Genomic DNA, 27,294 nt, shown 5'->3' on the forward strand with positions numbered 1-27,294 from the left:
AGCGGTTTGCAGTGGAGAGATGGGGTAGAGACTGGATGGAAGTGAGGCAAAGAAGGGATGGGAAGGCAGCCAGTGTAGACAACTCTTTCAAGAATCCTGGCTCTGAAGGGATGCCAAGAAATGGGGCAGTAGCTGAGGGGTGTATAGGGTTAAGGGGGCATTTTCAGAGATGGGAAATTCTAGAACACATTTGTCTGTGGAGCAGAATGATCCCATGGGGAAGGAAAGGAGAAGGCACAGCAGGGGGAGGAGGTCCTTGGGAGGGGCTCCAGCACTCAGGAAGGGGAGTTGAGGTGGGGTGGGGGGTGGGGAGAGGTCTCATCCTTCAGGGACCAGGAAGGAGGGAGGTGGGTAGATTTGGGAACGTGGAAAATTCCTGACTAATTGTTTCAATTCTCTCAAGAAGCGTGAGTTGAAGCCATGGAAGCAGAAGGGGGTTTCAGGAGGGTGGAAAAGTTGGGAGCAGGTGTGAAATGGTTGTTTGGGAGGATAGAAACTCAAACCAGACAGAGAAGCCCAGTTGGAGTGAAGTGCGAAGCGTTAAGAGCTCATTTGTGGTCTGTGATCATGAATTGGAGCCAAGGGGATCATGGTGCGATGTTCTCCGATCACAGCCTGCTGGGTGCTCAGTGCCAGCAGGAAGAAAGTAGTTGATGGGTTTCGGCCAGGCTGAGGGAGGGCGGTGCCAGGGAGTGGAATGGAATCTAAGCCAGACTGGGAAGGAAGCGACATCCGGATGGGGTGACGAAGAGGGAGAGAAAGTGGCCACAGGACAGTGGCCTAGCCAGCACCCAGCTCACTGGGTGACCTCCTGTCCTGGCAGAGGCTCCCAGCAAGCCCATCACAGTGACAGTGGAAGAGCAGCGGAGCCAGAGTGTGCGTCCCGGAACCGACGTCACCTTCATCTGCACAGCCAAGAGCAAGGTGGGCAGGGCAGGGAGTGGGCATCAGTGAGGATCTGTCTTCTGGGGTCTCCAAGCCCCACCCGGACCCCCACCCCATCTCCCTTGTCCTGCCTGCAGTCTCCGGCTTACACCCTGGTGTGGACTCGCCTGCATAATGGGAAACTGCCAGCCCGAGCCATGGATTTCAATGGTATCCTGACCATTCGCAGTGTACAGCCGAGTGACGCGGGCACCTACGTGTGCACCGGCTCCAACATGTTCGCCATGGACCAGGGCACAGCCACACTGCACGTGCAAGGTACACTGTTCATGTCCATGCCTGACCCACCCAGTCCTGACCTTCCTCCACACCCACCAAGACCAGTGACCATTTCTTCATTCAGCTGACAGTTTCTGAACTACAGTATTGGCAGGTCCTGGCCTAGACTCTGAAGAAACAGGGGTGGGAGGGGACAAACAGGAGCTCTGCCCTCCTGCCCTCTATGTTCTGTAGGGAACAAGTGGACAAACAACATAATTACATGGGTGACCAGTGCTGGGACAGGAGTAAACAGAGTGATTGGAAAGTGAGAAATGAGGTGGGAGAAGGGTGAGCTATTCTCCGTGGGGTGGTTGGGGAGGGCCTCTCTGAGGAGGTGACATCTCAGCTGAGACCTGAAGGAAAGAGAAGGTGTTCAGCCACCTAAGAGCTGGCGGACGAAGCAGCATGTGCAAAGGCCCTGAAGCAGGAGCATGTTGATGTGTTTGAGGGACGCAAGGCCAGCGTGGCTTGAGCCATGGAGCGGAGGCAGGGTGAGGGACTTGAAGTTGTGGGCAGAGGTGAGTACACACAGTGGGTCACAGCAGGAAATTCAGATTTTGTTCTAAAAGCCACGGACAGGTCTTAAGTGGAGAAGTAACAAGACCCCATTGACATTTTTTTTTTTTGGCCACGCCATGTGGCATGCAGGATCTTAGTTCCCTGACCAAGGGATCGAACCTGCACCCTCAGCAGTGAAAGAGCAGAGTCTTAACCCCTGGACTACCAGGGGATTCCCCCATTGACATCTTAAAGGCTCCCTCTGGCTGTTCTATAGACAAATGGCCATGAGAGGCTACAGTGGAAGCAAAGAGAGCGGCAAGGAGGCTGTTGCCGTGTGTCCCTCCCCACCGTGACCACATACGCTTTCTCCTCCCTCGTCAGCCTCGGCCACCCCGTCTTCCCCCGTGGTCTCCATCCACCCGCCACAGCTCACAGTGCAGCCTGGGCAGCTGGCTGAGTTCCGCTGCAGTGCCACAGGGAACCCCACGCCCACCCTCGAGTGGACAGGTAAGGCCGTGGCGGGAGTGACAGTCAGGGCATGGCTCTCCTGCATATGGGGGCCAGCGGCAGGACTCTAGGCTGTGGACTTCAACCCCTGGGGGGCCTGGCAATGCCAATCCCAGTGGGTGCTGACCCCACCTCTCCACGTCAGGGGGCCCCGGTGGCCAGCTCCCTCAGAAGGCCCAAATCCATGGCGGCATCCTGCGCCTGCCAGCCGTCGAGCCCTCGGATCAAGCCCAGTACCTGTGTCGCGCCCACAGCAGCGCCGGGCAGCACGTGGCCAGGGCCGTGCTCCATGTGCACGGTGAGAGGACGGGGCTGAGGGTGGGCAGTTGGGAGCTCATGGCGGCCCAGAGAGGTGTTCTTACAGGGCTCTTTCTGCAGGGGGCAGCGGGCCTAGGGTCCAGGTGAGTCCAGAGAGGACCCAGGTACATGAAGGCCGCAGCATCAGGCTGTACTGCAGGGCTGCGGGTGTGCCCAGCGCCACCATCACCTGGAGGAAGGAGGGGGGCAGCCTCCCCCCACAGGTGAGGATATCCATCTGGGCCAGGCCCACGGGCTCAGCAGAGTCCTAGCACTTGCCACCTGCCCCTCCCATCTCCTCTTCTTGTTCCCTTCACTTCCAAGATGGTGCCCTGCTCAGACCTCCCGCTTCGTGCGTCCCAGCGGGTGGCAGCCGTCAGCCTCCTGCTCTGCTGCCTGGCTCCGCCCTCCTTGGTGCCCAGCTGGGGCCCTCATATTGGCTCGGAGCTTGCCTCTACTCTTTATGCCCCCTCCTCCTGCCCTCCCTGGCTAGCCCTTGCCAGGATGCCTGGGCCCCTCAGGCGGCTGACCCTTCTCGCTGTATGGCAGGCCCGGTCTGAGCGCACAGACATCGCCACGCTGTTCATCCCAGCCATCACTGCCGCCGACGCCGGCTTCTACCTCTGCGTGGCCACCAGCCCCGCGGGCACCGCACAGGCCCGGATCCAAGTGGTCGTCCTTCCAGGTGCGGGGCCTTGGGGCTGAAGGAGTGGGAGGGCAAGCCAGGGTCCTCCCGAGGCCTACTCACTCCCCCTCTGCTCCCAGCCTCAGGTGCCAGCATCCCGCCAGTGAGGATTGAGTCCTCATCGCCTTCCGTGACTGAAGGGCAGACACTGGACCTCAACTGCATGGTGACAGGGCTGGCCCACACCCAGATCACGTGGTACAAGCGAGGGGGCAGCCTGCCTCCCCACGCCCAGGTACGAGGGTCCCTGAGCCTGTGGCAGGGGACCTGGGTGGCGGGGGCGGGGGGGGGGCCTTCACACAGCCTGGCACTCTGCACTCTGCACGAGCAGGGGCCGCCCTTATTTCCCTCCCTCTTCAGCTTCCCACGTGGGGCGGCTCCGAGCAGAGGCAGGCACTGAGGCACAGAGGAGTGCTGACCGCGGGCTCTCCCCATCCTCACATGCCTCTGTCCTTACCTGGCCCAGGTGCATGGCTCCCGGCTGCGGCTGCCCCACGTCTCACCAGCTGATTCTGGAGAATACGTGTGCCGAGTGGAGAATGAGTCGGGCCCCAAGGAGGCCTCCATCATTGTCTCTGCCAGCGGCAGGACTCTAGGCTGTGGACTTCAACCCCTGGGGGGCCTGGCAATGCCAATCCCAGTGGGTGCTGACCCCACCTCTCCACGTCAGGGGGCCCCGGTGGCCAGCTCCCTCAGAAGGCCCAAATCCATGGCGGCATCCTGCGCCTGCCAGCCGTCGAGCCCTCGGATCAAGCCCAGTACCTGTGTCGCGCCCACAGCAGCGCCGGGCAGCACGTGGCCAGGGCCGTGCTCCATGTGCACGGTGAGAGGACGGGGCTGAGGGTGGGCAGTTGGGAGCTCATGGCGGCCCAGAGAGGTGTTCTTACAGGGCTCTTTCTGCAGGGGGCAGCGGGCCTAGGGTCCAGGTGAGTCCAGAGAGGACCCAGGTACATGAAGGCCGCAGCATCAGGCTGTACTGCAGGGCTGCGGGTGTGCCCAGCGCCACCATCACCTGGAGGAAGGAGGGGGGCAGCCTCCCCCCACAGGTGAGGATATCCATCTGGGCCAGGCCCACGGGCTCAGCAGAGTCCTAGCACTTGCCACCTGCCCCTCCCATCTCCTCTTCTTGTTCCCTTCACTTCCAAGATGGTGCCCTGCTCAGACCTCCCGCTTCGTGCGTCCCAGCGGGTGGCAGCCGTCAGCCTCCTGCTCTGCTGCCTGGCTCCGCCCTCCTTGGTGCCCAGCTGGGGCCCTCATATTGGCTCGGAGCTTGCCTCTACTCTTTATGCCCCCTCCTCCTGCCCTCCCTGGCTAGCCCTTGCCAGGATGCCTGGGCCCCTCAGGCGGCTGACCCTTCTCGCTGTATGGCAGGCCCGGTCTGAGCGCACAGACATCGCCACGCTGTTCATCCCAGCCATCACTGCCGCCGACGCCGGCTTCTACCTCTGCGTGGCCACCAGCCCCGCGGGCACCGCACAGGCCCGGATCCAAGTGGTCGTCCTTCCAGGTGCGGGGCCTTGGGGCTGAAGGAGTGGGAGGGCAAGCCAGGGTCCTCCCGAGGCCTACTCACTCCCCCTCTGCTCCCAGCCTCAGGTGCCAGCATCCCGCCAGTGAGGATTGAGTCCTCATCGCCTTCCGTGACTGAAGGGCAGACACTGGACCTCAACTGCATGGTGACAGGGCTGGCCCACACCCAGATCACGTGGTACAAGCGAGGGGGCAGCCTGCCTCCCCACGCCCAGGTACGAGGGTCCCTGAGCCTGTGGCAGGGGACCTGGGTGGCGGGGGCGGGGGGGGGTCCTTCACACAGCCTGGCACTCTGCACTCTGCACGAGCAGGGTCCGCCCTTATTTCCCTCCCTCTTCAGCTTCCCACGTGGGGCGGCTCCGAGCAGAGGCAGGCACTGAGGCACAGAGGAGTGCTGACCGCGGGCTCTCCCCATCCTCACATGCCTCTGTCCTTACCTGGCCCAGGTGCATGGCTCCCGGCTGCGGCTGCCCCACGTCTCACCAGCTGATTCTGGAGAATACGTGTGCCGAGTGGAGAATGAGTCGGGCCCCAAGGAGGCCTCCATCATTGTCTCTGTCCTCCATGGCAGCCATTTGGGCCCTAGCTACACCCCAGGTGAGGAGCCAGTGGGGCTGGGTGGGGGCCAAGCCCTCCGGCCTCCCCTCTGTTCCTAAGGCTGGTGTCTGTGGTCTCTTCGATGCCATCAGGACAAGAAGAGGCGCTCCAGGCAGGCTGCAACCCTCCACTCCCTGCAAGGAGAGATGAGGGGACTGAGGGTGGGGACAGGTTGACCTGACTTACCTGGGACCCCATGGGGAGGGTGCTCTTTTCAGAATTCATCAAAAAGCAGCAGAGTCAGGGTTGAACACTGAGTTGGGAGTCAGGCTGACCTGGGTTCAAATGCTGGCTCTACCCTTTATCAGCCTTGAACTGGTTACTTTACCTCTGGGGCCTCAGTTTCCTCCCGTGTGAAATGGGGACAGTAGCACTACCATGTAGTGTGTACACGGCGTGAACTCTAAAGAAGGGAGTTGTGGCATTATTGTCTGCATCCTTTGGCCCCGCCTGGGCGCTAAAAGACTCTGGTTCCCTGCAAGCCAGAGCAGCTCATCACAGATCAAGGAGTCATGTGTAGGCAAATGGGCCTTGAACTCCAAGTTGAAGGTCAGAGAGGGAAAGAGGGGTCTGGCTGGCCCTGCTGAGGCAGAAAAGCATGGTCCCAGCCCTAGAAAGCCTCCCATCTGCCCTCCCAAGCTAGGGCCTGGTCAGATCCCAGGGCCCTCTGCTCCACGGCTGCAGGGCTGGGGCTCAGGAGCCCAGGCCTCTGACCAGCTCCTTTGCGCCCCAGCTCCTGGTGGAGCCCCAGCTCCAGGCAGTAGTCAGCCCATCCGCATCGAGTCGTCCTCCTCTCATGTGGCCGAAGGGCAGACGCTGGATCTGAACTGTGTGGTGCCCGGGCAGGCCCACGCCCAGGTCACATGGTACAAACGTGGAGGCAGCCTCCCTGCCCGGCACCAGGTACAGCAGCCCCCCAGGGCCAGCCCGCTGGAGGGGTTGGATGGAGCTGCTCAGGCCCCTCCTGACCCTCCCTGTTTGCACTCAGACCCACGGCTCACTGCTGCGGCTGAACCAGGTGTCCCCAGCAGACTCAGGCGAGTATGCGTGCCGCGTAGTCCTCGGCTCTGGGCCCCTCGAGACCTCCGTCCTAGTCACCATCGAGGCCGCCGGCACTGGCTCCATCCCCGGTGAGTGACTGCCAGTGACAGGGCAAGCTGGGGTGGGGGTTGCTGAGAGCCTTCCCGGGTGCTGAGGCCCTAGTGACTCCCGTTGCTGACGCGGGGAAGGGGGTGGCAGGAAGCCACACTGGGGCAGGAAGCCCACCTTGGGGCTGGCCACAGGGCCGGCCCGGGAGGACTCCACTTCTCTGAGTAACCTGCCGTCTTCCCATCACTGTTCTCTCTGGCCACATCACTCATGTTTTTGCTCCTCCCTCAATTATCCTCATCTCTCCCACTTCCGTGCTCCCTCTGCAAGGCTTGGCTCCTGCCCCAGCCCTCCCCTCAGGGTTGCTCAGCCGAGGACCTCAAGCCCAGGCCACTAAACCCACAGGCTGAGCTGGCTCCAGGGTGAACAGTTCTTTCCTTCTCTTCTGGGGAGCGTCTGCTACCCTCGCCCCTTTCCCCACAGCCCCAGGACCCGTCCCGCCTGTCAGGATCGAATCCTCATCCCCCACGGTGGCCGAGGGGCAGACCCTGGATCTGAGCTGTGTGGTGCCCGGGCAGGCCCACGCCCCGGTCACGTGGTACAAACGTGGAGGCAGCCTCCCCGCCCGGCACCAGGTACACAGTGGCAGAAAGGCAGGAGGGGGCCAGCCAGGCCAAGCTGTGGACAGTGGGTCGGCGGGGTCAGCCTCTGAGCTGAGGGGCTGTCAGTTCCCAGCTCAGAGGAACAGGGTAGGGGTGAGCTCTGAGAAGCCCCCCTCTCACACCCCTGTCCATGGGTGTCCAGGTCCGCGGCTCCCGCCTGTACATCTTCCAGGCCTCACCAGCTGACGCAGGCGAGTATGTTTGCCGGGCCAGCAATGGTGTGGAGGCCTCCATCACAGTCACAGTAACCAGGACCCAGGGAGCCAACTTCGCCTACCGTGAGTGGGACTTCCAGGCTGCGCTTGGACAGAGAAAGGGGTAAGGCGGGGGAAGCTGCAGAGAACTGGACTGACCAGTGACTGTCTTCTCCCCCAGCTCCTGGTGGCACCCAGTCCATCCGCATTGAACCCTCCTCCTCTCATGTGGCCGAAGGGCAGACCCTGGATCTGAACTGCGTGGTGCCCAGGCAGGCCCACACCCAGGTCACATGGCACAAGCGTGGGGGCAGCCTTCCCGCCCGGCACCAGGTACAGGACCGGAGGATGGACAGGCCAAGAAGGGAACAAGAGGGAGGCCACTGGGGAGTGGAGGTCAAGGGTAGGGTGGGTTGGAGGCTCCTCTGAGACGGGGAGGCCTAGGACCCCACTGCACGGGTGTGTGGGGCAATGGTCGCAGCCTCTAGGACCAGCCAGCCTAGGAGTGACTGCTGCTTCCACCACTTCCTCGCTTCTGACCTTCAGCAAATTACTTAATCTCCCTGTACCATACTTTCAGCATCTGTAAAATGGTAATAATAGTGCCTCCCTCACAGAATTATCTTAAGGATGAAATGAATTAATTTATAAGCAAAGTGCTCAGCGCTCTGGCTCATAGAAAGTGCTATGAGCTGTTACTACTGTCATATCATTAGCTATTTTTTTTTAATATTTATTTATTTATTCACTTGGCTGCGCTGGGTCTTAGTCGCAGTGTGCAGGATCTTTAGTTGCGGCATGCGGGATCTTAGTTGTGGCATGCAGGATCTAGTTCCCTGACCAGGGATCAAACCCGGGCTCCCTGCATTGGGAGCGCAGAGTCTTAATCACTGGACCACCAGGGAAGTACCATCGTTAGCTGTTATTATTGTTATATTTTATAGAATTTAGGATGCCACTGATTGTAAGGTGCATCATTATTTTATGTACCTCTAAGGAGAAAAAAACAAACAAACTGCTATTTGTAATTGTAATTCACTGTGAGATGCATCTTGATTTCAGAGACTTTAAAAAGTATGTCTAGGGAATTCCCTTGCAGTCCAGTGGTTAGGACTCCATGCTTTCACTGCCAAGGGCCCGGGTTCGGTCCCGGGCCCTGGTTGGGTAGCTGGGATCCCGCAGACCACACAGTATGGCCAAAATAATAATGATAAAAAATAAAATAAAAGTAATATGCAGGTTATCTTCTCCATCCTTTTTTTTTTTTAAGTGTGTAAGAATTGATGGAGTGTGGTATTAGTGTTTGCCCAGTTCCCCATGGCTCCTCCGGGCCACCCCTCACTCCTGGGACAAGACACCCGCTTCACCCCTGAGCAGGACAGAACTAAAAGCCAGTTCTCAGGCTCAGAGTGAGGCAGGGCTGCAGGTTATAGGTGCGAGGGTCCTAAGAGGGCCCCTTCTGACCTCACCTTCATTCTGGCCAGACCCATGGCTCACTGCTGAGACTCTACCAGGTGTCCCCAGCCGACTCGGGCGAGTATGTGTGCCGCGTGGTAGGTGGCTCAGTGCCCCTGGAAGCCTCCGTCCTGGTCACCATTGAGTCTGCAGACTCTGTGCCTGGTGAGTGGTGCTGGGGGGAGGCTTCCCACTCCAGCAGTGGCAGGACCCCAGAGACCAGCAGTCCCTACCTTCACTCACACCCTCCCTTCCCCCTCTCCTCCCAGCTGGGGATTGACCCTCTGCCCTCTGTCCCCAGCACTGGGGGTCACCCCTCCTGTCCGGATCGAGTCGTCCTCCTCACACGTGGCTGAAGGGCAGACCCTGGATCTGAACTGCCTGGTTTCTGGGCAGGCCCACGCCCAGGTCACATGGCACAAGCGCGGGAGCAGCCTCCCTGCCCGGCACCAGGTAGGAGGTGGGGTGCTAAGGGGGGCCTGAAGGACCCTCGAGACTATGGAGTAAGGAGCTTTGAGTTTGGACACTGATTTGCCCCTTGCCTGGCCAGTCCTTTGACTTCCCTGATCCTCAGTGTCCTCATCTGCCAAATGGGCTCACACTGTCTACCTCACCTTCCCCATAGGTGGCAAGTGCCGGTCCCCCACTTCTTCCCACTGGACCCGGTCCCAACCCTCGGGCAAGGGAATTGAAGGGTCATGAATGGTGGTTATCCCTGGAAGAGCTTCCCTAAAGCTCCATCTGGCCGGGTCTGGCTGGGATGGGTACCAGGGAAGGGGTGGGAGCCTGGCTGTGAACCTGCCTCCCCTCCCAGGTACATGGCTCGAGGCTGCGGCTGCCCCAGGTGACTCCAGCTGACTCTGGGGAGTACGTGTGCCGCGTGGTCAGCAGCTCGGGCACCCAGGAAGCCTCCGTCCTCGTCACCATCCAGCAGCGCCTCGGCCCCTCCCGCTGTGAGTATCTCAGGGGTCATTACAAATGGGCTGGGAGGGCCCCTCCACCCTCAGTGGCTCCCACACCCTGCCTTGCATCTCACCCTCCCAGCCCAGAGTGTGGTGTACCCTGTCCGCATTGAGTCGTCCTCAGCCTCCCTGGCCAACGGACATACGCTGGACCTCAACTGCCTGGTGGCCAGTCAAGCCCCCCACACCATCACCTGGTATAAGCGTGGAGGCAGCCTACCCAGCCGGCACCAGGTATGGAACCAGCAGGCAGGGAGGGCAAAAGCTGGGGTCACCGGCCCTGACGGGAATCAGGAAGAGCTGTCAACAGCCCGTCTGTGCTCATTCAGTCATTCAACAAACATTGAGTGTTCTTGCTGGACAGGCCCTGGACCAGTGCTGAGGATGTGGAGATAAGTCCCACTGACCTCAGCTGGGTCCTGTCCTTCTCTCACTCACTCCATTTCCCTGAGAACCTGCTCCAGGTCAAGTCCTGGTCCTGGCACTAAGGATTCAAATGGAATGAGACCACTGCCTGCCCTCAGGGAGCTCACAGGCTAAAGGGCAAGGCAGACATGCCATGTGACAGCGCTGTGATAGGCGTCACCGGGGAGGGCCTCAATGGGCTTTCTGCAGGGGTGACGGGTGAGAATAGTCCAAAGGCTGGAGACACTGTCCACCCAGCCCAGAGCCTCGGGAAGGCCACCGAGGGAGTTCTGAAGGAGGCCAGGGTGGAGGCTACCCCAGACAAGGCAGTGAGGCTCCCAGAGTCCGGGGGAAGCAGCAGCGGCAGCACCTGAGACATGGAGGTGCTGCCCACACCCCCTGACACCTGCTCCCCCTCAGATCGTGGGCTCCCGGCTGCGGATCCCCCAGGTGACGCCCGCGGACTCGGGCGAGTACGTGTGTCATGTCAGCAACGGTGCCGGCTCCCAGGAGACCTCGCTCATCGTCACCATCCAGGGCAGCGGCTCCTCCCACAGTGAGAACTCCTAGGGCAGGGGGTCTAGGCAAGCGGGTGTGGGGGAGGCAGCGAGGTGCCTGGCACCGTCACGCTTGTCTGACTCCGGCTCTGTGGTGCATTCCTCTCTGTCCCCAGTGCCCAGTGTCTCCCCACCAATCAGGATCGAGTCCTCGTCCCCCACGGTGGTTGAAGGGCAGACCTTGGATCTGAACTGCGTGGTCGCCGGGCAGCCCCAGGCCACCATCACGTGGTACAAGCGTGGGGGCAGCCTTCCCACTCGACACCAGGTACAGAGTAGAGCCTGGCAGTGGGGTGGGCACTTCAGGGACAGCCCCCCATGGGCAAAGAACCCGAAGCTTTAGCTGGCAGTCCTCCCTCCTGCCCTGGGTAGACAGAGGGTAGCCTCAGCCAGTCTGATGGAGGAGGCCTGAGCCAGCCGGTGACCCCTCAGCCCCTTGACTCCCTCCTTCCTTATCCACACCCCTAGGCCCACGGCTCCCGTCTGCGGCTGCACCAGATGTCCGTGGCGGATTCAGGCGAGTACGTGTGCCGGGCTAACAACAACATCGATGCCCAGGAGGCCTCCATCGTGGTCTCAGTCTCCCCCAGCACCGGCAGCCCCTCTGGTGAGTCCGATGAAGACCCAGGAAGGGACTGGGAGACGCAGGTACCAGTGTTTCCCGGGGAGGAAAGGCCCTGTAGTCAGAGCCCTCAGACGAGGGTGGTGGTCCAGGACGAGGGCTCAGCAGAAGGATGCCGGGGTTCACATCCTGCCTGCACCACTAGGGACCGTGAGGGAGTGACTCTCCCCTCTCAGCTTCCGTACCCTCATCAGTGAAGTGGGGATGTCGATCATTCCATCCTCAGAGAGCTGTCCGATACAGTGGCCACTAGCCATGCATGGTCATTAAAATTAGTTAAAATTCTAAATTCACATCCTCACATTTCAAAAACAAAGTGCTCAGTAACCGCACATAGCTGGTTGCCACTGCATTGAACAGTGCGGATAATAGAACATTTCCATCATCGCAGAAAGTATGTGAATTTTGTGAGGACTAAGTGAGTTAATGCACGTAAAGTACTTAGAACAGTGCCTGGCATACTGTAAGTGCTTAATAAGTGTTAGCTATTCTTACTACCTTGGGAGGGTGGAGGCTTCTACAGTTGAGCCTCACACCAACCCAGTTGTTCCCAAATCTGACCATGACCAAAGCCCCGACTTCCTCTTTCTGTGCGCCCAGTCCCTGGCGGGGCCACGCCCATCAGAATCGAGTCGTCATCTTCACACGTGGCCGAAGGGCAGACCCTGGATCTGAACTGCGTGGTCCCTGGACAGGCCCACGCCCAGGTCACGTGGTACAAGCGCGGGGGCAGCCTCCCCACTCACCACCAGGTATGGGAGTTGGGGGCAGGACATAGTGGGAGGGCTGCTGGATGTGCGGGCCCTGGCTAGGGGCCTGTCCCCCAAGCTCTGCCCGGGAAGGAGGGCCTGGGATCCCCTGTGGGGTGCAGTGCCTGCCTGCGTCAGAGGTTGGACCCTGGCCCCAGCCTTCAAGGATTCCAAGTGCCATCTCATTCTGGCCCTCTCCCGTCCTGTCCCTGCTCAGGCCCACGGCTCACGGCTGCGGCTGCACCAGGTATCCCCGGCTGACTCGGGCGAGTACGTGTGCCGCGTGGTGAGCAGCTCTGGCCCCCTGGAGACCTCAGTCCTGGTCACCATCGAGGCTTCTGGCTCTGGCACTGTTCTCGTCCCTGGTAAGGATCCCTACAGCGGGGCTGGGAGGCAGGAGGAGGGAAGAAAGGAGGGCTCGAGAGCCAGATCAAGTGGGCTTCATCCCTAGGGCCCGAGAGCACGGGCTTTGGAGTCTGGCTTGTGTGGGCTTGAGTCCCGGCTCCTCTGTCCACACTCTGTAATGTTACATGAGGGATTCCTCTTGGTGTGTCACTTTCCTCATCTGTAAAGTGGGGCTAGTAGAGCTCTTGCAGCAATTACACGAGTTCCTTAAAGGCTGGAATCTGGGATCTGAGAGGGTGATTTTAGGTGGTGCCCTGATTAAATATTTTTTTATATTAATAGTAATAATGTTAGGGAAAAAACGTCAAACCTGTCATGATTGCATGGAAATCATTGCCTATGATGGGGCTGTGTGTTTAAGGGTTTTCTTAAGTGAATCAATTGAAAGTGTAAAGGAATTAATAGCACAGGGAGCACATGGACGTAGCAGACATCATGATAATAGTACCTGAATTGCTAAGTAATGAACGTGATATGCACTTACCAGGTGCTGGGCCCTGGTATTTTTACACATATTAACTCATTTCACCGTCACAATAACCCTTTCAAGTAGGTATGATTGTTCTCTCTGTTTTACAGTTGGGGAAACTGAGGCATGGAGAGGTGAAATAGCTTTCCCAAGGTCACACAACTAATAAATGGCAGGGCTGGGTTTTGAACCCAGGCAGTCTGGTCCCAGAGTCTGGGTTCTTAGCCCCATACTACTGAAGTCTGGGAAACGTTAGTGATCTGTGTGGAGCTGCCTGGCCCTGAGCCCTGGCCGCCAGTGGTGCCGGGAGCACAGGAGATGGTGGGACCATTGTCTGGGGCTGGGCTGGGAGAATGAGGCGCCAGGTTAGCCCAGCTGCTCCAGGCTTCAGGGGAATGGGAAGGGGGGTATCAAGGCCGTCTCCCTGTGGCCTCTGGCCTGACCATCTGGGCACCCAGGGGCAAGGGCTGAGGACACAGGGAGTCCCAGCTCACTGACTTCTTCCTGTGCCCCAGCCCCGGGCGGAGCCCCACCCATCCTCATCGAGACGTCCTCCTCCCACGTGGCCGAAGGGCAGACCCTGGATCTGAAATGCGTGGTGCCTGGCCAGGCCCATGCCCAGGTCACATGGCACAGGCGCGGGGGCAGCCTTCCCGCCCGGCACCAGGTATGGAGCCTGGAGAAAGCAGGATGTGGGCATTCCCACCCCACCCCGTCCCCTGCCTGGGAGGGAAGGTGGCCCCAACATCCGGGGCTTCAGGAAAATGGCAACAGGAGATCACTGGGACTCAGGAGTTCAGGAACAGGCTGGGCATGGTAGGGCCGTCACTGGCTGCCCAGCACCTTGGTGCACATTAGAAAAGGACACCTCTTACTCAAGACACTGGACTTTCTCCTGCCAGGAAAAGCATAATAGTAAACATACCCCACAACGTCTAATGTCAAAGGGGGTCACATTTGGCAGGAGGCAGCGCCCGCAATGGTACATGACAGTCCTGGGGTACAGGTATGAGAGGGCTGGGGCGTCTGACGGCCTTGGCCACCAGCCCCCCCGGCTCACTCTCCCCACTCTCGCCCCACCCTGGCCAGGTCCACGGCCCCCTGCTGAGGCTGAACCAGGTGTCCCCTGCCGACTCTGGCGAGTACTCCTGTCGAGTGGCCAGCAGCTCAGGCACTCTGGAGGCTTCTGTCCTGGTCACAATTGAGGCCTCCAGCCCAGGCCCCATTCCTGGTGAGTGACAGGAGCGGCGGGCAGTTCTGGGCACAGGCTTGGGGGCCCCTGCCTGGCCTTGCTTCCCCTGCTATCCAGCAGGGCTCTAGCCCTCGGCTCCAGGAAGGTCCTCCAGCCCCTCCCCCAACCACTGGGAACCAAGGTCTCACTGGGGCATCTCGGCCCCCAGGGAACAGAGACCCTTCTTAGGTCAATGGTGCTCAGCCGTGTCAGTCACTCTCAAGCCACTGCACCTCCAGGAGGGCCAGCTGGCACTCGGTGCCACCGCCTTAGATCTCTGCCTGCACCCCCGGGGCCGCCCCCTTCTCACCCACACATTGTGCCCACAGCCCCAGGACTGGCCCAGCCCGTCTACATCGAGGCCTCCTCCTCCCATGTGGCCGAAGGACAAACCCTGGACCTGAACTGTGTGGTACCCGGGCAGGCACATGCCCAGGTCACGTGGTATAAGCGTGGGGGCAGCCTCCCCGCCCGGCACCAGGTACAGGGGCCAGGGGTGGGAGAATTCAGGGCAGGCAAGTTTTGACCTGCAGTTACCTTTGCATCCCCAGCCTTCTTCACACAGACCCTGGCGTGCTTGGGGACCCCAGGGGATAAAATGCTTCGCGGGGAGGAGTTCAGCAGCCTGGGGATTGAGAGACCTGGGTTTTTCTCCTGGCTGTGCTGCTGAATCATTTCCTGCAGCACTTTCCTCCTCTGAAAAGGGGATGGAGTGGACTTGTAGGATTCTGTGAATGAAGCTTCCTCATCTCCACCAGCTGGAGCCCTGAGCTCCTGAGAACTCTTGGGCACTGGCACAGCCGGGCTTGGGGACTTGCCCTGTCCCAAGTGCTCTGGCACGATGGCCACCCTCTCCTCACTCCGACAGACCCACGGCTCCCGGTTGCGGCTCCACCACGTCTCCCAGGCCGACTCCGGAGAATACGTGTGCCGTGTGGTTGGCAGCTCGGGCCCTGAGCACGAGGCCTCCTTCACGGTCACTGTCCCGCCCAGTGCAGGGTCCTCCTACCGTGAGTGAGGGAGACGCCACGGGCAGGGGGAGGCGGGGAGACACTGGGGCCGAGGAGCGGGGAGGGGAGGCGGGGGAGCCCACCCAGCCCTGCTGAGCGCAGCCCTCTGCCTCCGTCCTCCCCCAGGCCTTAGGAGCCCTGTCATCTCTATCGACCCGCCCAGTAGCACCGTGCGGCAGGGCCAAGATGCCAGCTTCAAGTGCCTCATCCATGATGGGGCAGCCCCCATCAGCCTTGAGTGGAAGACTCGGAACCAGGAGCTGGAGGGTGAGCTGGCGGGGTGGGGGGCCGGAGGCAGGTGTGAATGCACGAGGCTCACCACTGGCGGCTGGGCAGAGCCGACCATGGCACCAAACTTTCTGTGTGACCCCGGGTAAAGCCCTTCCCCTCTGGGGACTTGGTGTCCCTATCTGGATGGTGAGAGGGCTGGACCCAGGAGTCTCCAAGGACTTGTTTATCAACCATCTGTGACCCTGTGAGCTGGATACACCCAGACTGGAGGGGTCAGGGCCATGGGGCACTGGTGTGCCTACTGGCAGCGCCAAGGCAGGAGGACACCCTCACTGACCACACCCTCCTTGATGCCAACCCTGCAGACAATGTCCACATCAGCCCCAACGGCTCCATCATCACCATCGTGGGCACCCGGCCCAGCAACCACGGTGCCTACCGCTGCGTGGCCTCCAACGCCTATGGTGTGGCCCAGAGTGTCGTGAACCTCAGCGTGCACGGTGAGGACCTTCAACCCCGTGGGCTCTGACTTCATCTTTCCAGCCCTGACTCCAAGCTCAGAACCTCCAGGCTTAAGTCCAGCCTCTGCCACTGCCTCCCTCTTGGGCATTCTCCCTCTCTGAGCCTCGGTCTCTACATGGGTGCAGTGGGGAGACTAGTGCCCACTGGAAGTTACTGGTAAGGGGGCTGTGACAGTGCACATGACCAGCAGAGCCCTGCCTGTGTATCAGTGGTGTCATTCCTCTGGGCAGGGCCCCCTACAGTGTCTGTGCTCCCTGAGAGCCCCGTGCGGGTGAAAGTGGGAAAGGCCATCACCCTGGAGTGTGTCAGTGCTGGGGAGCCCCGCCCTTCTGCTCGCTGGACCCGGATCGGTGCCCCCACCAACTTGGAGCAGCGGGCACCTGGGCTCGTGGACAGCCACACGGTGCTGCAGGTGATGTCAGGGGGGGTCTCATCTCTGGATCTGAGGCCCAGTCAGGGCCCGTTCTTGAGCAGTTGCCTGGAGGAGAGAGTGGTGGATGGACAGATGGGTGATGAATTGGTGAAGAAAGGGAGGGATGGGATAGGTGGATGATGGCTAAATTGGAAGACGGTCAGGAAGAAAGAAGGAAGGTGGAAGGAGGAATGGGTAGAAAGATGGGTGGTTGGGTGGGTAGGTGGATGGATGGGTAGATGGATGGATGGGTGGATGGGTAAATGGGTGGATGAGTGGATAGGTGGGTAGATGTATGGATGGATGGATGGATGATGGATGCATGGACGGGTAGATGGGGGGGTGGATGTGTGGATGGATAGACTAATGGGATATCTTGAGTGTGAGCCCTCAAGCAGCCAGTCAGATAGGAAAGCTAAAAACAAAGGGACGGGTAGAAGAAAGAGGTGAAACCAAGCCAGAGGGCTGATGCTAAGGTCCCCCCTCAGTGGCCCGATGACCGACATCCTTGCCTCTTCCAGATTTCGTCAGCTAAACCATCAGATGCAGGCGTCTACGTCTGCCTCGCTCAGAATGCACTGGGCACAGCGCAGAAGCGAGTGGAAGTAATTATAGACACGGGCACTGTGGCCCCAGGGGCCCCCCAGGTCCAGGTAGAGGAAGCCGAGCTGACTGTGGAAGCTGGACGCGCGGCCACCCTGCGCTGCTCGGCCACAGGTGCGGACGGGGGCTGGCACACAGGGCAGGCAGAGCAGCGGGCCCTGGGGCCTGAATTTAGACACGAGAGACCTGAGGAGGATGTCATGCTCAGGAAGGGGGCTTTGCTGCTGGCCATCTCCCAGTGATGGCTGAGGTGCCCACTTTGTGGCCCCCATGAAGGAGCAAGCTGACCCAGTTCCCTTCCTGGCCATCCCACCCCCAGCCAGTCCTGGGGCAGCCCACCAACCTCTGCCACTCCACTCCACAGGCAGCCCCACGCCCACCATCCACTGGTCCAAGCTGCGCTCTCCGCTGCCGTGGCAGCACCAGCTGGAAGGTGACACACTAATCATCCCACGGGTAGCCCAGCAGGACTCGGGCCAGTACATCTGCAATGCCACTAGCCCTGCCGGGCATGCTGAGGCCACCATCGCCCTGCATGTAGAGAGTAAGGCCCTCGTCCACCCTCCTCGGGATATCCTCTCCACACTGCATGGAGGTCTGAGCCCCCCAACCAGGCCACACCCTGGACAGAACTCCAGGAAACGTACCTGGAGGGTCACATGCACCTCAGGCCCCGGAGCCTGCCCTAACCTAAAACCCACGTCCCCCTCCTGGGACCTTGGCTTCCCTCATCCCCAGTCCTCTGGGCTCCCCGTTCAGCTTCCCTAGTCCTTTGGCAAGTCGCCAGGGCCCAGCACCTGCTCCCATCCTGACCTCTGCTCTCCGTCGCCCTGACCTCTATGTCTCCAACCCCAGGCCCGCCGTATGCCACCACAGTCCCGGAGCACGCCTCGGTGCAGGCAGGGGAGACGGTGCAGCTCCAGTGCCTGGCTCATGGGACGCCCCCACTCACCTTCCAGTGGAGCCGTGTGGGCGGCAGCCTCCCTGGGAGGGCGACCACCAGGAATGAGATGCTGCTCCTTGAGCCTGCGGCCCCTGCGGACTCAGGCCGCTACCGCTGCCGGGTCACCAACAAGGTGGGCTCAGCTGAGGCCTTCGCCCAGGTGCTGGTCCGAGGTGAGCAGCCCCAGCTCAGGCTGGGTAGAAGGGGGTCAGCTTTCCTCCAGGTGCTTGTCCGAGCCTTTCACTTACCCCTCAGCTGGTGCCGGGGGACCCCCACCTGGGGCACGAAGACAACCCCCCCCCACTACCCTAGCTGGAACGCCTTCTTTTCCCCCAGGAAGACCCCGGTCACTGTGTTCTCAGCAACTCTAGCTCTCACTGCTGCATCCCTCCCTTGGCATTGACCTCATACTGCCAGAGGCTTTGTTTACATGAGTACCCCAGCCTGCCTCGCCTGCCAGACGGAGGATGCTCAGGGCAGGGCCTGGACCCAGTTATCTCAGCAGCCCCGGGTTTCTCCACCACAGCACCCAGAATGGGCTGCATAAATGCTGGACGGTGACAACAATGAATGTGTGATAGGGCAGCACCCACCCCCGGATACCCAGGGTTTCCGTGGATCTCCAGAGAATCCCACATCTCCGTGGTCTCCTCAAGAGCCTGGACTGAAGTGAGCCCAGGTCCTGGGTTCAGTGCACAGCCCGATCACTTGATAGTTGTGTGAACTTGGCCAAGTCAGCGAACCTCAAGCCTCACCGTCTTCATCCTGTAAAGTAGAGAGGACAATGCCAGCACATAGACTGACTTAGAAACGGACACATATGTAGAGCCTGTGGCACCTAGTAGGCACTTGGTAAATGGTGATAGTATGCATCTGACCCACCCTCTCTTATGTCCCCTGCACCCGGACATTAGGTGCCTTCACCTGGGATCCTTCTATTTTAAAATTATTTATTTATTTATTTATTTATTTATTTATTTATGGCTGCGTTGGGTCTTCGTTGCTGCACACGGGCTTTCTCTAGTTGCGGCTAGTGGGGGCTACTCTTCATTATGGTGCGCAGGCTTCTCTTTGTGGTGGCCTCTCTTGTTGCAGAGCACGGGCTCTAGGTGCGTGGGCTTCAGTAGTTGTGGCACGGGGGCTCAGTAGTTGTGGCGCACGGGCTTAGTTGCTCCATGGCATGTGGGATCTTCCAGGACCAGGGCCTGAACCCGTGTCCCCTGCTTTGGCAGGCGGATTCTTAACCACTGCACCACCAGGGAAGTCCCTCTCCTATTTTAGACTAGAGCCAGAATAGTGTTTGCTCTCCTTCCTTCAGGTGTCTGAATCTTTCCAAGGCCGACCCCTCCCGCTCTCGCCTTGGGCTGCCCTCCCCTCCCGAAGGCCAGGAGCTTCTGGAAGCACAGCCCAGTACTCCACAGGCTCTTATTTGTGTTGATTGAATGACTGCACGAGTGAGCAGATGAATGAATCTGCCAATGAAAGGTCTTTTTTCCCTGGTCAGAGAGGCAAACAGGAGAATGTCCCCTGAATGTTAGGATGGGGGTTTCCTGGGTCCTGGAGGGGCATTGGAGATATCACACATACACACACACACACACACACACACGCACGCACGCACACACACGCACACACGCACAACCTCTTACCTGTCCCCACAGGCCCCTCCGGCTCTCTCCCCGCCACCCCCATCCCAGCAGGATCCGCGCGCACCGTTCAGGTCACGCCTCAGCTGGAGACCAAGAGCATAGGGGCCAGCGTCGAGTTCCACTGTGTCGTGCCCAGTGAACTGGGCACTCAACTCCGCTGGATCAAAGAAGGGGGTCAGCTGCCTCCCGGCCACAGCATACATGATGGGGTACTCCGGTGAGTGGGGGCAGGGGCAGGACTGAACTTGGGCATCCCAGCCCAAGGCACCCAGTGGGGCTGTTAGAATACCTATCCTACTGGGCTTAGCATAAAACAATGGCCTTGGGCAAGTCACTTCACCTCCCTGAGCCTCAGTGTTCTCAGCTGTACAGTGGGTTATATGAGACCAGAATGAGATAACCTAAAGCACTTAACACAGTGCTTAGCACGTGGAAGGCCTTCAGTAATCAGTGGCCCATGGAACAAGCTCTGAGGCCAGGTATATACATGTGACCCAGATCTCAGCTCTGCTACTTGATAACTGTGTGATCTGGAACTCTAGACCACAAGGTCTTAGTCTAAAATGGGTGTGGTAAGAAAATTGATATTGTATCAAGTATCTTTTCCGACCACAACGCCATGAGACTAGATATCAATTATAGGAAAAGATCTGTAAAAAATACAAACACATGGAGGCTAAACAATACACTACTTAATAATGAAGTGATCACTGAAGAAATCAAAGAGGAAATTAAAAAATACCTAGAAACAAATGACAATGGAGATACAACGACCCAAAACCTATGGGATGCAGCAAAAGCAGTTCTAAGAGGGAAGTTTATAGCAATACAAGCCCACCTTAAGAAGCAGGAAACATCTCGAATAAACAACCTAACCTTGCACCTCAAGCAATTAGAGAAAGAAGAACAAAAAAACCCCAGAGTTAGCAGAAGGAAAGAAATCATAAAAATCAGATCAGAAATAAATGAAAAAGAAATGAAGGAAACAATAGCAAAGATCAATAAAACTAAAAGCTGGTTCTTTGAGAAGATAAACAAAATAGATAAACCATTAGCCAGACTCATCAAGAAAAAAAGGGAGAAGACTCAAATCAATAGAATCAGAAATGAAAAAGGAGAAGTAACAACTGACACTGCAGAAATAAAAAAAATCATGAGGGATTACTACAAGCAACTCTATGCCAATAAAATGGACAATCTGGAAGAAATGGACAAATTCTTAGAAATGCACAAACTGCCAAGACTGAATCAGGAAGAAATAGAAAATATGAACAGACCAATCACAAACACTGAAATTGAAACTGTGATTAAAAATCTTCCAACAAACAAAAGCCCAGGACCAGATGGCTTCACAGGCGAATTCTATCAAACATTTAGAGAAGAGCTAACACCTATTCTTCTCAAACTCTTCCAAAATATAGCAGAGGGAGGAACACTCCCAAACTCATTCTACGAGGCCACCATCACCTTGATACCAAAACCAGACAAGGATGTCACAAAGAAAGAAAACTACAGGCCAATATCACTGATGAACATAGATGCAAAAATCCTCAACAAAATACTAGCAAACAGAATCCAACAGCACATTAAAAGGATCATACACCATGATCAAGTGGGGTTTATTCCAGGAATGCAAGGATTCTTCAATATACGCAAATCTATCAATGTGATTAACCATATTAACAAATTGAAGGAGAAAAACCATATGATCATCTCAATAGATGCAGAGAAAGCTTTTGACAAAATTCAACACCCATTTATGATAAAAACCCTGCAGAAAGTAGGTGTAGAGGGAACTTTCCTCAATATAATAAAGGCCGTATATGACAAGCCCACAGCCAACATCATCCTCAATGGCGAAAAACTGAAAGCATTTCCACTAAGGTCAGGAACAAGACAAGGTTGCCCACTCTCACCACTCTTATTCAACATAGTTTTGGAAGTTTTAGCCACAGCAATCAGAGAAGAAAAGGAAATAAAAGGAATCCAAATCGGAAAAGAAGAAGTAAAGCTGTCACTGTTTGCAGATGACATGATACTATACATAGAGAATCCTAAAGATGCTACCAGAAAACTACTAGAGCTAATCAATGAATTTGGTAAAGTAGCAGGATACAAAATTAATGCACAGAAATCTCTGGCATTCCTATATACTAACGATGAAAAATCTGAAAGTGAAATCAAGAAAACACTCCCATTTACCATTGCAACAAAAAGAATAAAATATCTAGGAATAAACCTACCTAAGGAGACAAAAGACCTGTATGCAGAAAATTATAAGACACTGATGAAAGAAATTAAAGATGATACAAACAGATGGAGAGATATACCATGTTCTTGGATTGGAAGAATCAACATTGTGAAAATGACTCTACTCCCCAAAGCAATCTATAGATTCAATGCAATCCCTATCAAACTACCACTGGCATTTTTCACAGAACTAGAACAAAAAATTTCACAATTTGTATGGAAACACAAAAGACCCCGAATAGCCAAAGCAATCTTGAGAACAAAAAATGGAGCTGGAGGAATCAGGCTGCCTGACTTCAGACTATACTACAAAGCTACAGTAATCAAGACAGTATGGTACTGGCACAAAAACAGAAAGATAGATCAATGGAATAGGATAGAAAGCCCAGAGATAAACCCATGCACATATGGTCACCTTATCTTTGATAAAGGTGGCAGGAATATACAGTGGAGAAAGGACAGCCCCTTCAATAAGTGGTGCTGGGAAAACTGGACAGGTACATGTAAAAGTATGAGATTAGATCACTCCCTAACACCATACACAAAAATAAGCTCAAAATGGATTAAAGACCTAAATGTAAGGCCAGAAACTATCAAACTCTTAGAGGAAAACATAGGCAGAACACTCTATGACATAAATCACAGCAAGATCCTTCTTGACCCATCTCCTAGAGTAATGGAGATAAAAACAAAAATAAACAAATGGGACCTAATGAAACTTCAAAGCTTTTGCACAGCAAAGGAAACCATAAACAAGACCAAAAGACAGCCCTCAGAATGGGAGAAAATATTTGCAAATGAATCAACTGACAAAGGATTAATCTCTAAAATTTACAGGCAGCTCATGCAGCTCAATAACAAAAAAATAAACAACCCAATCCAAAAATGGGCAGAAGACCTAAATAGACATTTCTCCAAAGAAGATATACAGACTGCCAACAAACACATGAAAGAATGCTCAACATCATTAATCATTAGAGAAATGCAAATCAAAACTACAATGAGATATCATCTCACACCAGTCAGAATGGCCATCATCAAAAAATCTAGAAACAATAAATGCTGGAGAGGGTGTGGAGAAAAGGGAACACTCTTGCACTGCTGGTGGGAATGTGAATTGGTTCAGCCACTATGGAGAACAGTATGGAGGTTCCTTAAAAAACTACAAATAGAACTACCATATGACCCAGCAATCCCACTACTAGGTATATACCCTGAGGAAACCAGAATTCAGAAAGAGTCATGTACCAAAATGTTCATTGCAGCTCTATTTACAATAGCCCGGAGATGGAAACAACCTAAGTGCCCGTCGTCGGATGAATGGATAAAGAAGATGTGGCACATATATACAATGGAATATTACTCAGCCATAAAAAAAGAAACGAAATTGAGCTATTTGTAATGAGGTGGATGGACCTAGAGTCTGTCATACAGAGTGAAGTAAGTCAGAAAGAGAGGGACAAATATCGTATGCTAACACATATATATGGAGTTTAAGGGAAAAAAATGTTATGGAGAACCTAGGGGTAAAACGGGAATAAAGACACAGACTACTGGAGAACAGACTTGAGGATATGGGGAGGGGGAAGGGTGAGGTGTGATAGGGCGAGAGAGAGACATGGACATATATATACTAACAAACGTAAGGTAGGTAGCCAGTGGGAAGCAGCCGCATGGCACAGGGAAACCGGCTCGGTTCTTTGTGGCTGCCTGGAGGGGTGGGATAGGGAGGGTGGGAGGGAGGGAGACAAAGAGGGAAGAGATATGGGAACATATGTATATGTATAACTGATTCACTCTGTTATAAAGCAGAAACTAACACACCATTGTAAAGCAATTATACCCCAATAAAGATGTTAAAATAAATAAATTAATTAATTAAATTAAATAAAATAAAATGGGTGTGGTGATACTCACCCTGACTTCCTACCTACCTCCCATGGTTTTGGGGAGACTAGAAGTTTACATCGTGTGCTGATACTTGACGACTTTTAGCTCCCACACAACTGCAAAGTATTCTCACCAATTGTTTTTATTCACTGATGTCTTATTATTTTTTTCTTTACAGAATCCAGAACTTGGACCAGAGCTGCCAAGGGACGTATGTTTGCCAGGCCCATGGACCATGGGGACAGGCCCAGGCCAGTGCCCAGCTTGTTGTCCAAGGTAGGACGGTGGCTTCAGGCTTCTGCTAAGAGCAGGGGACAGAGGTGGAGTGCACAGGGACCATATTCCCCAAGAAACTCCGTAAATGTGTACAAATAAAGAGAATTATTCGATTGTATCTTGCTTTCGTCTAGCACAGAGTGAGGGGGCTTGACAAATATTGCAAGGGAGGGGGGAAGAAGGGAGATGGGCGGAGTGCTCAGACAAACCAATGAAAATGACTGCGGATGCACAAGTGAGTAAAACGAATGAACAAAGAGTGAACAAGTGAGCGTGCTAATGAGTGGATGCACGAAAAAGCGAATGAAATGCTGAATGCCTCGGGCTCCAGTGCTCACCTTTTCTGGGGCAGTCTGTGGCCTCTCTGAGCCCAGGCCTGCAGCAGGCTGGCCTCACTCTGTTCTGCCCCATCCTCCCCCAGCTCTGCCCTCTGTGCTCATCAACATCCGGACCTCCGTGCAGACCGTGGTGGTCGGCCACGCCGTGGAGTTTGAGTGCCTGGCCCTGGGTGACCCCAAGCCTCAGGTGACATGGAGCAAAGTTGGAGGGCGCCTGCGGCCTGGCATCGTGCAGAGCGGAGGCATCGTCAGGATCGCCCACGTGGAGCTGGCTGACGCAGGACAGTACCGCTGTACCGCCACCAACGCCGCAGGCACCACCCAGTCCCACGTGCTGCTACTCGTGCAAGGTGAAGGCTGGCAGGGAGCTCTGCAGGGCCGGGGAGCGTGCAGGGGCTGCTCTCACGCCATCTCCTGCCTGACCTGCGCTCCTCCTCCTTCCTGCTCTCTTGGGGATTTTCAATTTGGTGTATTTAGGGAGCAGGTTTCATAACAAGCAGGTGCAGCAGGGGATAGCAGTGAGTGTTCCTCTGGGGCAGCTGGAACTTGCAGGGAAAAGATATGCCATGGGGCATCAAGAGGAAATCAGATAAGTAGTCTTCACCTGCTGGAGCTCCTGCTCTGACGAGGAAGACCTACAGCTCAGTCTGATGGCAGAGACAGCACAAACACAAAACAGACGTGAAACACAGAAAAACATGGACAGTGGATGGTGCCAGGCAGACACAATCTGCGTGTTCTTCCAAGGCTATTCTTTTTCACCCCAAGCCCTACGACTTGCCCCAAACTTACCCACACTGCCCTAGTACCCCCTTTTCAGGTCCCCAGAGGGCTGCGCAATTTTCCACCCGCGTGTGTTGAAGAGCCTCGGCCTGTGGAGTCAGTTGCACCCGTCCCTGAGCCCTGGCTCTGCCTGGCTCCACCTGTGCAACCAGGAGTGAACGGCCCCAGTTTCCTCATCTGTGAAATGGGGACACAGTGCCTCCCTTCCAGGGATGGCATGAGGATTAAATGAGTCAGGATACAGGCTGGGCTCACAAACGGTTGGTGTCATCAGGTTGATGGCCTGTGTCTCCTCCTCCCCTCTCAGCCTTGCCACAGATCTCAACGCCCCCAGAGGTCCGTGTGCCCACTGGTTCTTCAGCTGTCTTCCCCTGCATGGCCTCTGGCTACCCCACTCCTGACATCACCTGGAGCAAGGTAAATGCTAGGCAGGAAACCAGCAGGCGTGCCTGAGGGGCAGGGACCAGGTCTTCACCATCTTGGTGCCCCCAGGAGCTGGCCCAGGCTTGGCCCAGAGTATGCGCTCCATGTCTGAGGGTGGGCCCCAGGCAGGGATGGGAGACAGGCCCCGTGGAGGTGTGGGCCAAGGCCAGGGTTCAGAGTGCCAGTGTGTTTGCAGCTGGATGGGAACCTGCCGCCCGACAGCCGCCTGGAGAACAACATGCTGCTGCTGCCCTCGGTGCAGCCCCAGGACGCAGGCACCTATGTCTGCACCGCCACCAACCGCCAGGGCAAGGTCAAGGCCTTTGCCCGTCTGCAGGTGCCAGGTGAGACCACACACCCCGGGATGGGTGGCACCCTGCCCGCCGCCTTGTGGGTGGCGTCTTGAACTGTGCTTTCTGCCCTCAGAGCGGGTGGCGCCGTCCTTCACCCAGCCCCCCCCCTCTTTCCTGCCGCTGCCCACCATCAAGGATGCCTACAGGAAGTTTGAGATCAAGATCACCTTCCGGCCCGACTCAGCCGATGGTGAGCAGGGGAGGAGCTGACTGGGGGGCCCGGGGCTGGGGATCTCCAAAGTCACCGCCATCAGGGTATGAGCCCTGGCAGCCCCCAGTCCTCAGGCTTCCCTGCCCCGGGGGGCTCCAGGCCGGCCGGGCCTCCCCCTCTGGCTCATGCCTCCTCCTCTCCATTCCCTCCTCTGTGATACCTGCACCCAAGCCTCCCCCGGTCCCTCTGCCACTGGTGCAGCAACCCCCAGTCCTTCTGTCCCATCTCCCTACTCCTGTCTCTGCTCCTTCCTCCTTTTCCCCATCTCTCACCCTTCCCTCCTCTCTCTCTCTCTCTCTCTCTCTCTCTCATCTGTCTCCTGACTTTCACTGTCCAGGCCTCCTTCTCTACTCGGGTGAGTCTCTGCCTCCCTCTCTTCCTTCAGGTAGACCCTACAGTGTAAGTGAAGCAAATTCAGCTTCTTTCTGGGAGCTCTCAGCAAGGCCCTTCTATTTAGGGCCCCATCCTGAGAGTGAGACGCCCTGGCTGTGTGGGGAGTGCTGGAGGGAGGGACAGCAGTTAGCGAGGGGAAAGGCTCACAAGCTTGGGCCATTCGTTCCGGGGCTGGGCAGACAGGGAGCCCGTGGCTGGACGGGAGGCCCTAACACAGCTATGCCCGCCCAGGGATGCTGCTGTACAACGGGCAGAAGCGGATCCCAGGGAGCCCCACCAACCTGGCCAACAGGCAGCCCGACTTCATCTCCTTCGGCCTTGTGGGGGGGAGGCCCGAGTTCCGGTGAGACCCTCGCCCTCCCGGTTTACAGGGGAAGAGGGGCTGGGGGACTAGATTGCAGGACTTTTCATCAGGCACACACCACCCGGGGCTGAGTTGTACGATGGAGGTTCTGAAAGAAGGAGGAGATGTGGCCGTTACCCTCGGTAACGGGGTCAGCACAGTGCGCCAGCCGGGTGGCGGAGAAAGCAGCCTCAGACTTGCACACAGTTGCGGCAGAAATACTCAGCAATGCTGAGTGTGTCCTTCCAGGGTGGGACTGCTGCAGGCCAGAATTCATTCATTCAGTTATTCATTCAACAGTTTTTTGCTGAATATCTACTATGTACCAGGCACTGATACAAACAAAACAAATCAAGTTCTGGCCCTTGTGGGAATGTATATTCTAGTTGGGGAAGACCAGCCACAAACAAAGAAGGAAAGAAACAAGGTCATCTCAGAGGGAGGAGTGCTCAGAAGAACAGTGAGGCCAGGCGCTAGGCTGTAGGGCCTAGAGCCAGGGGCACTTGGAGCCCCGGGGGCTGCTCTGAATAAGCTCCCAGGGAAA

At 56.6% G+C, this 27,294-nt stretch overlaps 1 protein-coding gene across 1 annotated transcript in view; it reads left to right on the forward strand.

Moving 5' to 3' along the window:
- HSPG2 (heparan sulfate proteoglycan 2) overlaps positions 1 to 27,294 on the forward strand; it is an 88,570-nt gene that overhangs the window by 54,102 nt on the left and 7,174 nt on the right. The window contains exons 44-82 of the mRNA XM_007459310.1: positions 824 to 924; positions 1,023 to 1,203; positions 2,089 to 2,214; positions 2,360 to 2,512; positions 2,593 to 2,735; positions 3,061 to 3,196; positions 3,277 to 3,431; positions 5,170 to 5,320; positions 6,072 to 6,223; positions 6,309 to 6,450; positions 6,899 to 7,044; positions 7,214 to 7,349; positions 7,447 to 7,598; positions 8,750 to 8,885; positions 9,022 to 9,173; positions 9,535 to 9,673; positions 9,765 to 9,916; positions 10,508 to 10,643; positions 10,761 to 10,912; positions 11,113 to 11,251; positions 11,867 to 12,018; positions 12,233 to 12,380; positions 13,405 to 13,556; positions 13,979 to 14,120; positions 14,450 to 14,601; positions 14,989 to 15,130; positions 15,257 to 15,397; positions 15,727 to 15,861; positions 16,114 to 16,295; positions 16,817 to 17,012; positions 17,263 to 17,442; positions 17,754 to 18,014; positions 19,503 to 19,707; positions 23,809 to 23,906; positions 24,328 to 24,594; positions 25,335 to 25,444; positions 25,647 to 25,794; positions 25,877 to 25,993; positions 26,639 to 26,750. Of these exons, the coding sequence (XP_007459372.1) occupies positions 824 to 924; positions 1,023 to 1,203; positions 2,089 to 2,214; positions 2,360 to 2,512; positions 2,593 to 2,735; positions 3,061 to 3,196; positions 3,277 to 3,431; positions 5,170 to 5,320; positions 6,072 to 6,223; positions 6,309 to 6,450; positions 6,899 to 7,044; positions 7,214 to 7,349; positions 7,447 to 7,598; positions 8,750 to 8,885; positions 9,022 to 9,173; positions 9,535 to 9,673; positions 9,765 to 9,916; positions 10,508 to 10,643; positions 10,761 to 10,912; positions 11,113 to 11,251; positions 11,867 to 12,018; positions 12,233 to 12,380; positions 13,405 to 13,556; positions 13,979 to 14,120; positions 14,450 to 14,601; positions 14,989 to 15,130; positions 15,257 to 15,397; positions 15,727 to 15,861; positions 16,114 to 16,295; positions 16,817 to 17,012; positions 17,263 to 17,442; positions 17,754 to 18,014; positions 19,503 to 19,707; positions 23,809 to 23,906; positions 24,328 to 24,594; positions 25,335 to 25,444; positions 25,647 to 25,794; positions 25,877 to 25,993; positions 26,639 to 26,750 (5,920 nt within the window). The remainder of the gene's footprint in view (positions 1 to 823; positions 925 to 1,022; positions 1,204 to 2,088; positions 2,215 to 2,359; positions 2,513 to 2,592; positions 2,736 to 3,060; positions 3,197 to 3,276; positions 3,432 to 5,169; positions 5,321 to 6,071; positions 6,224 to 6,308; positions 6,451 to 6,898; positions 7,045 to 7,213; positions 7,350 to 7,446; positions 7,599 to 8,749; positions 8,886 to 9,021; positions 9,174 to 9,534; positions 9,674 to 9,764; positions 9,917 to 10,507; positions 10,644 to 10,760; positions 10,913 to 11,112; positions 11,252 to 11,866; positions 12,019 to 12,232; positions 12,381 to 13,404; positions 13,557 to 13,978; positions 14,121 to 14,449; positions 14,602 to 14,988; positions 15,131 to 15,256; positions 15,398 to 15,726; positions 15,862 to 16,113; positions 16,296 to 16,816; positions 17,013 to 17,262; positions 17,443 to 17,753; positions 18,015 to 19,502; positions 19,708 to 23,808; positions 23,907 to 24,327; positions 24,595 to 25,334; positions 25,445 to 25,646; positions 25,795 to 25,876; positions 25,994 to 26,638; positions 26,751 to 27,294) is intronic.

Source organism: Lipotes vexillifer, unplaced genomic scaffold (assembly GCF_000442215.2).
Source record: "Lipotes vexillifer unplaced genomic scaffold, Lipotes_vexillifer_v1.1 scaffold496, whole genome shotgun sequence".
Lineage (NCBI taxonomy): Eukaryota > Metazoa > Chordata > Mammalia > Artiodactyla > Lipotidae > Lipotes > Lipotes vexillifer.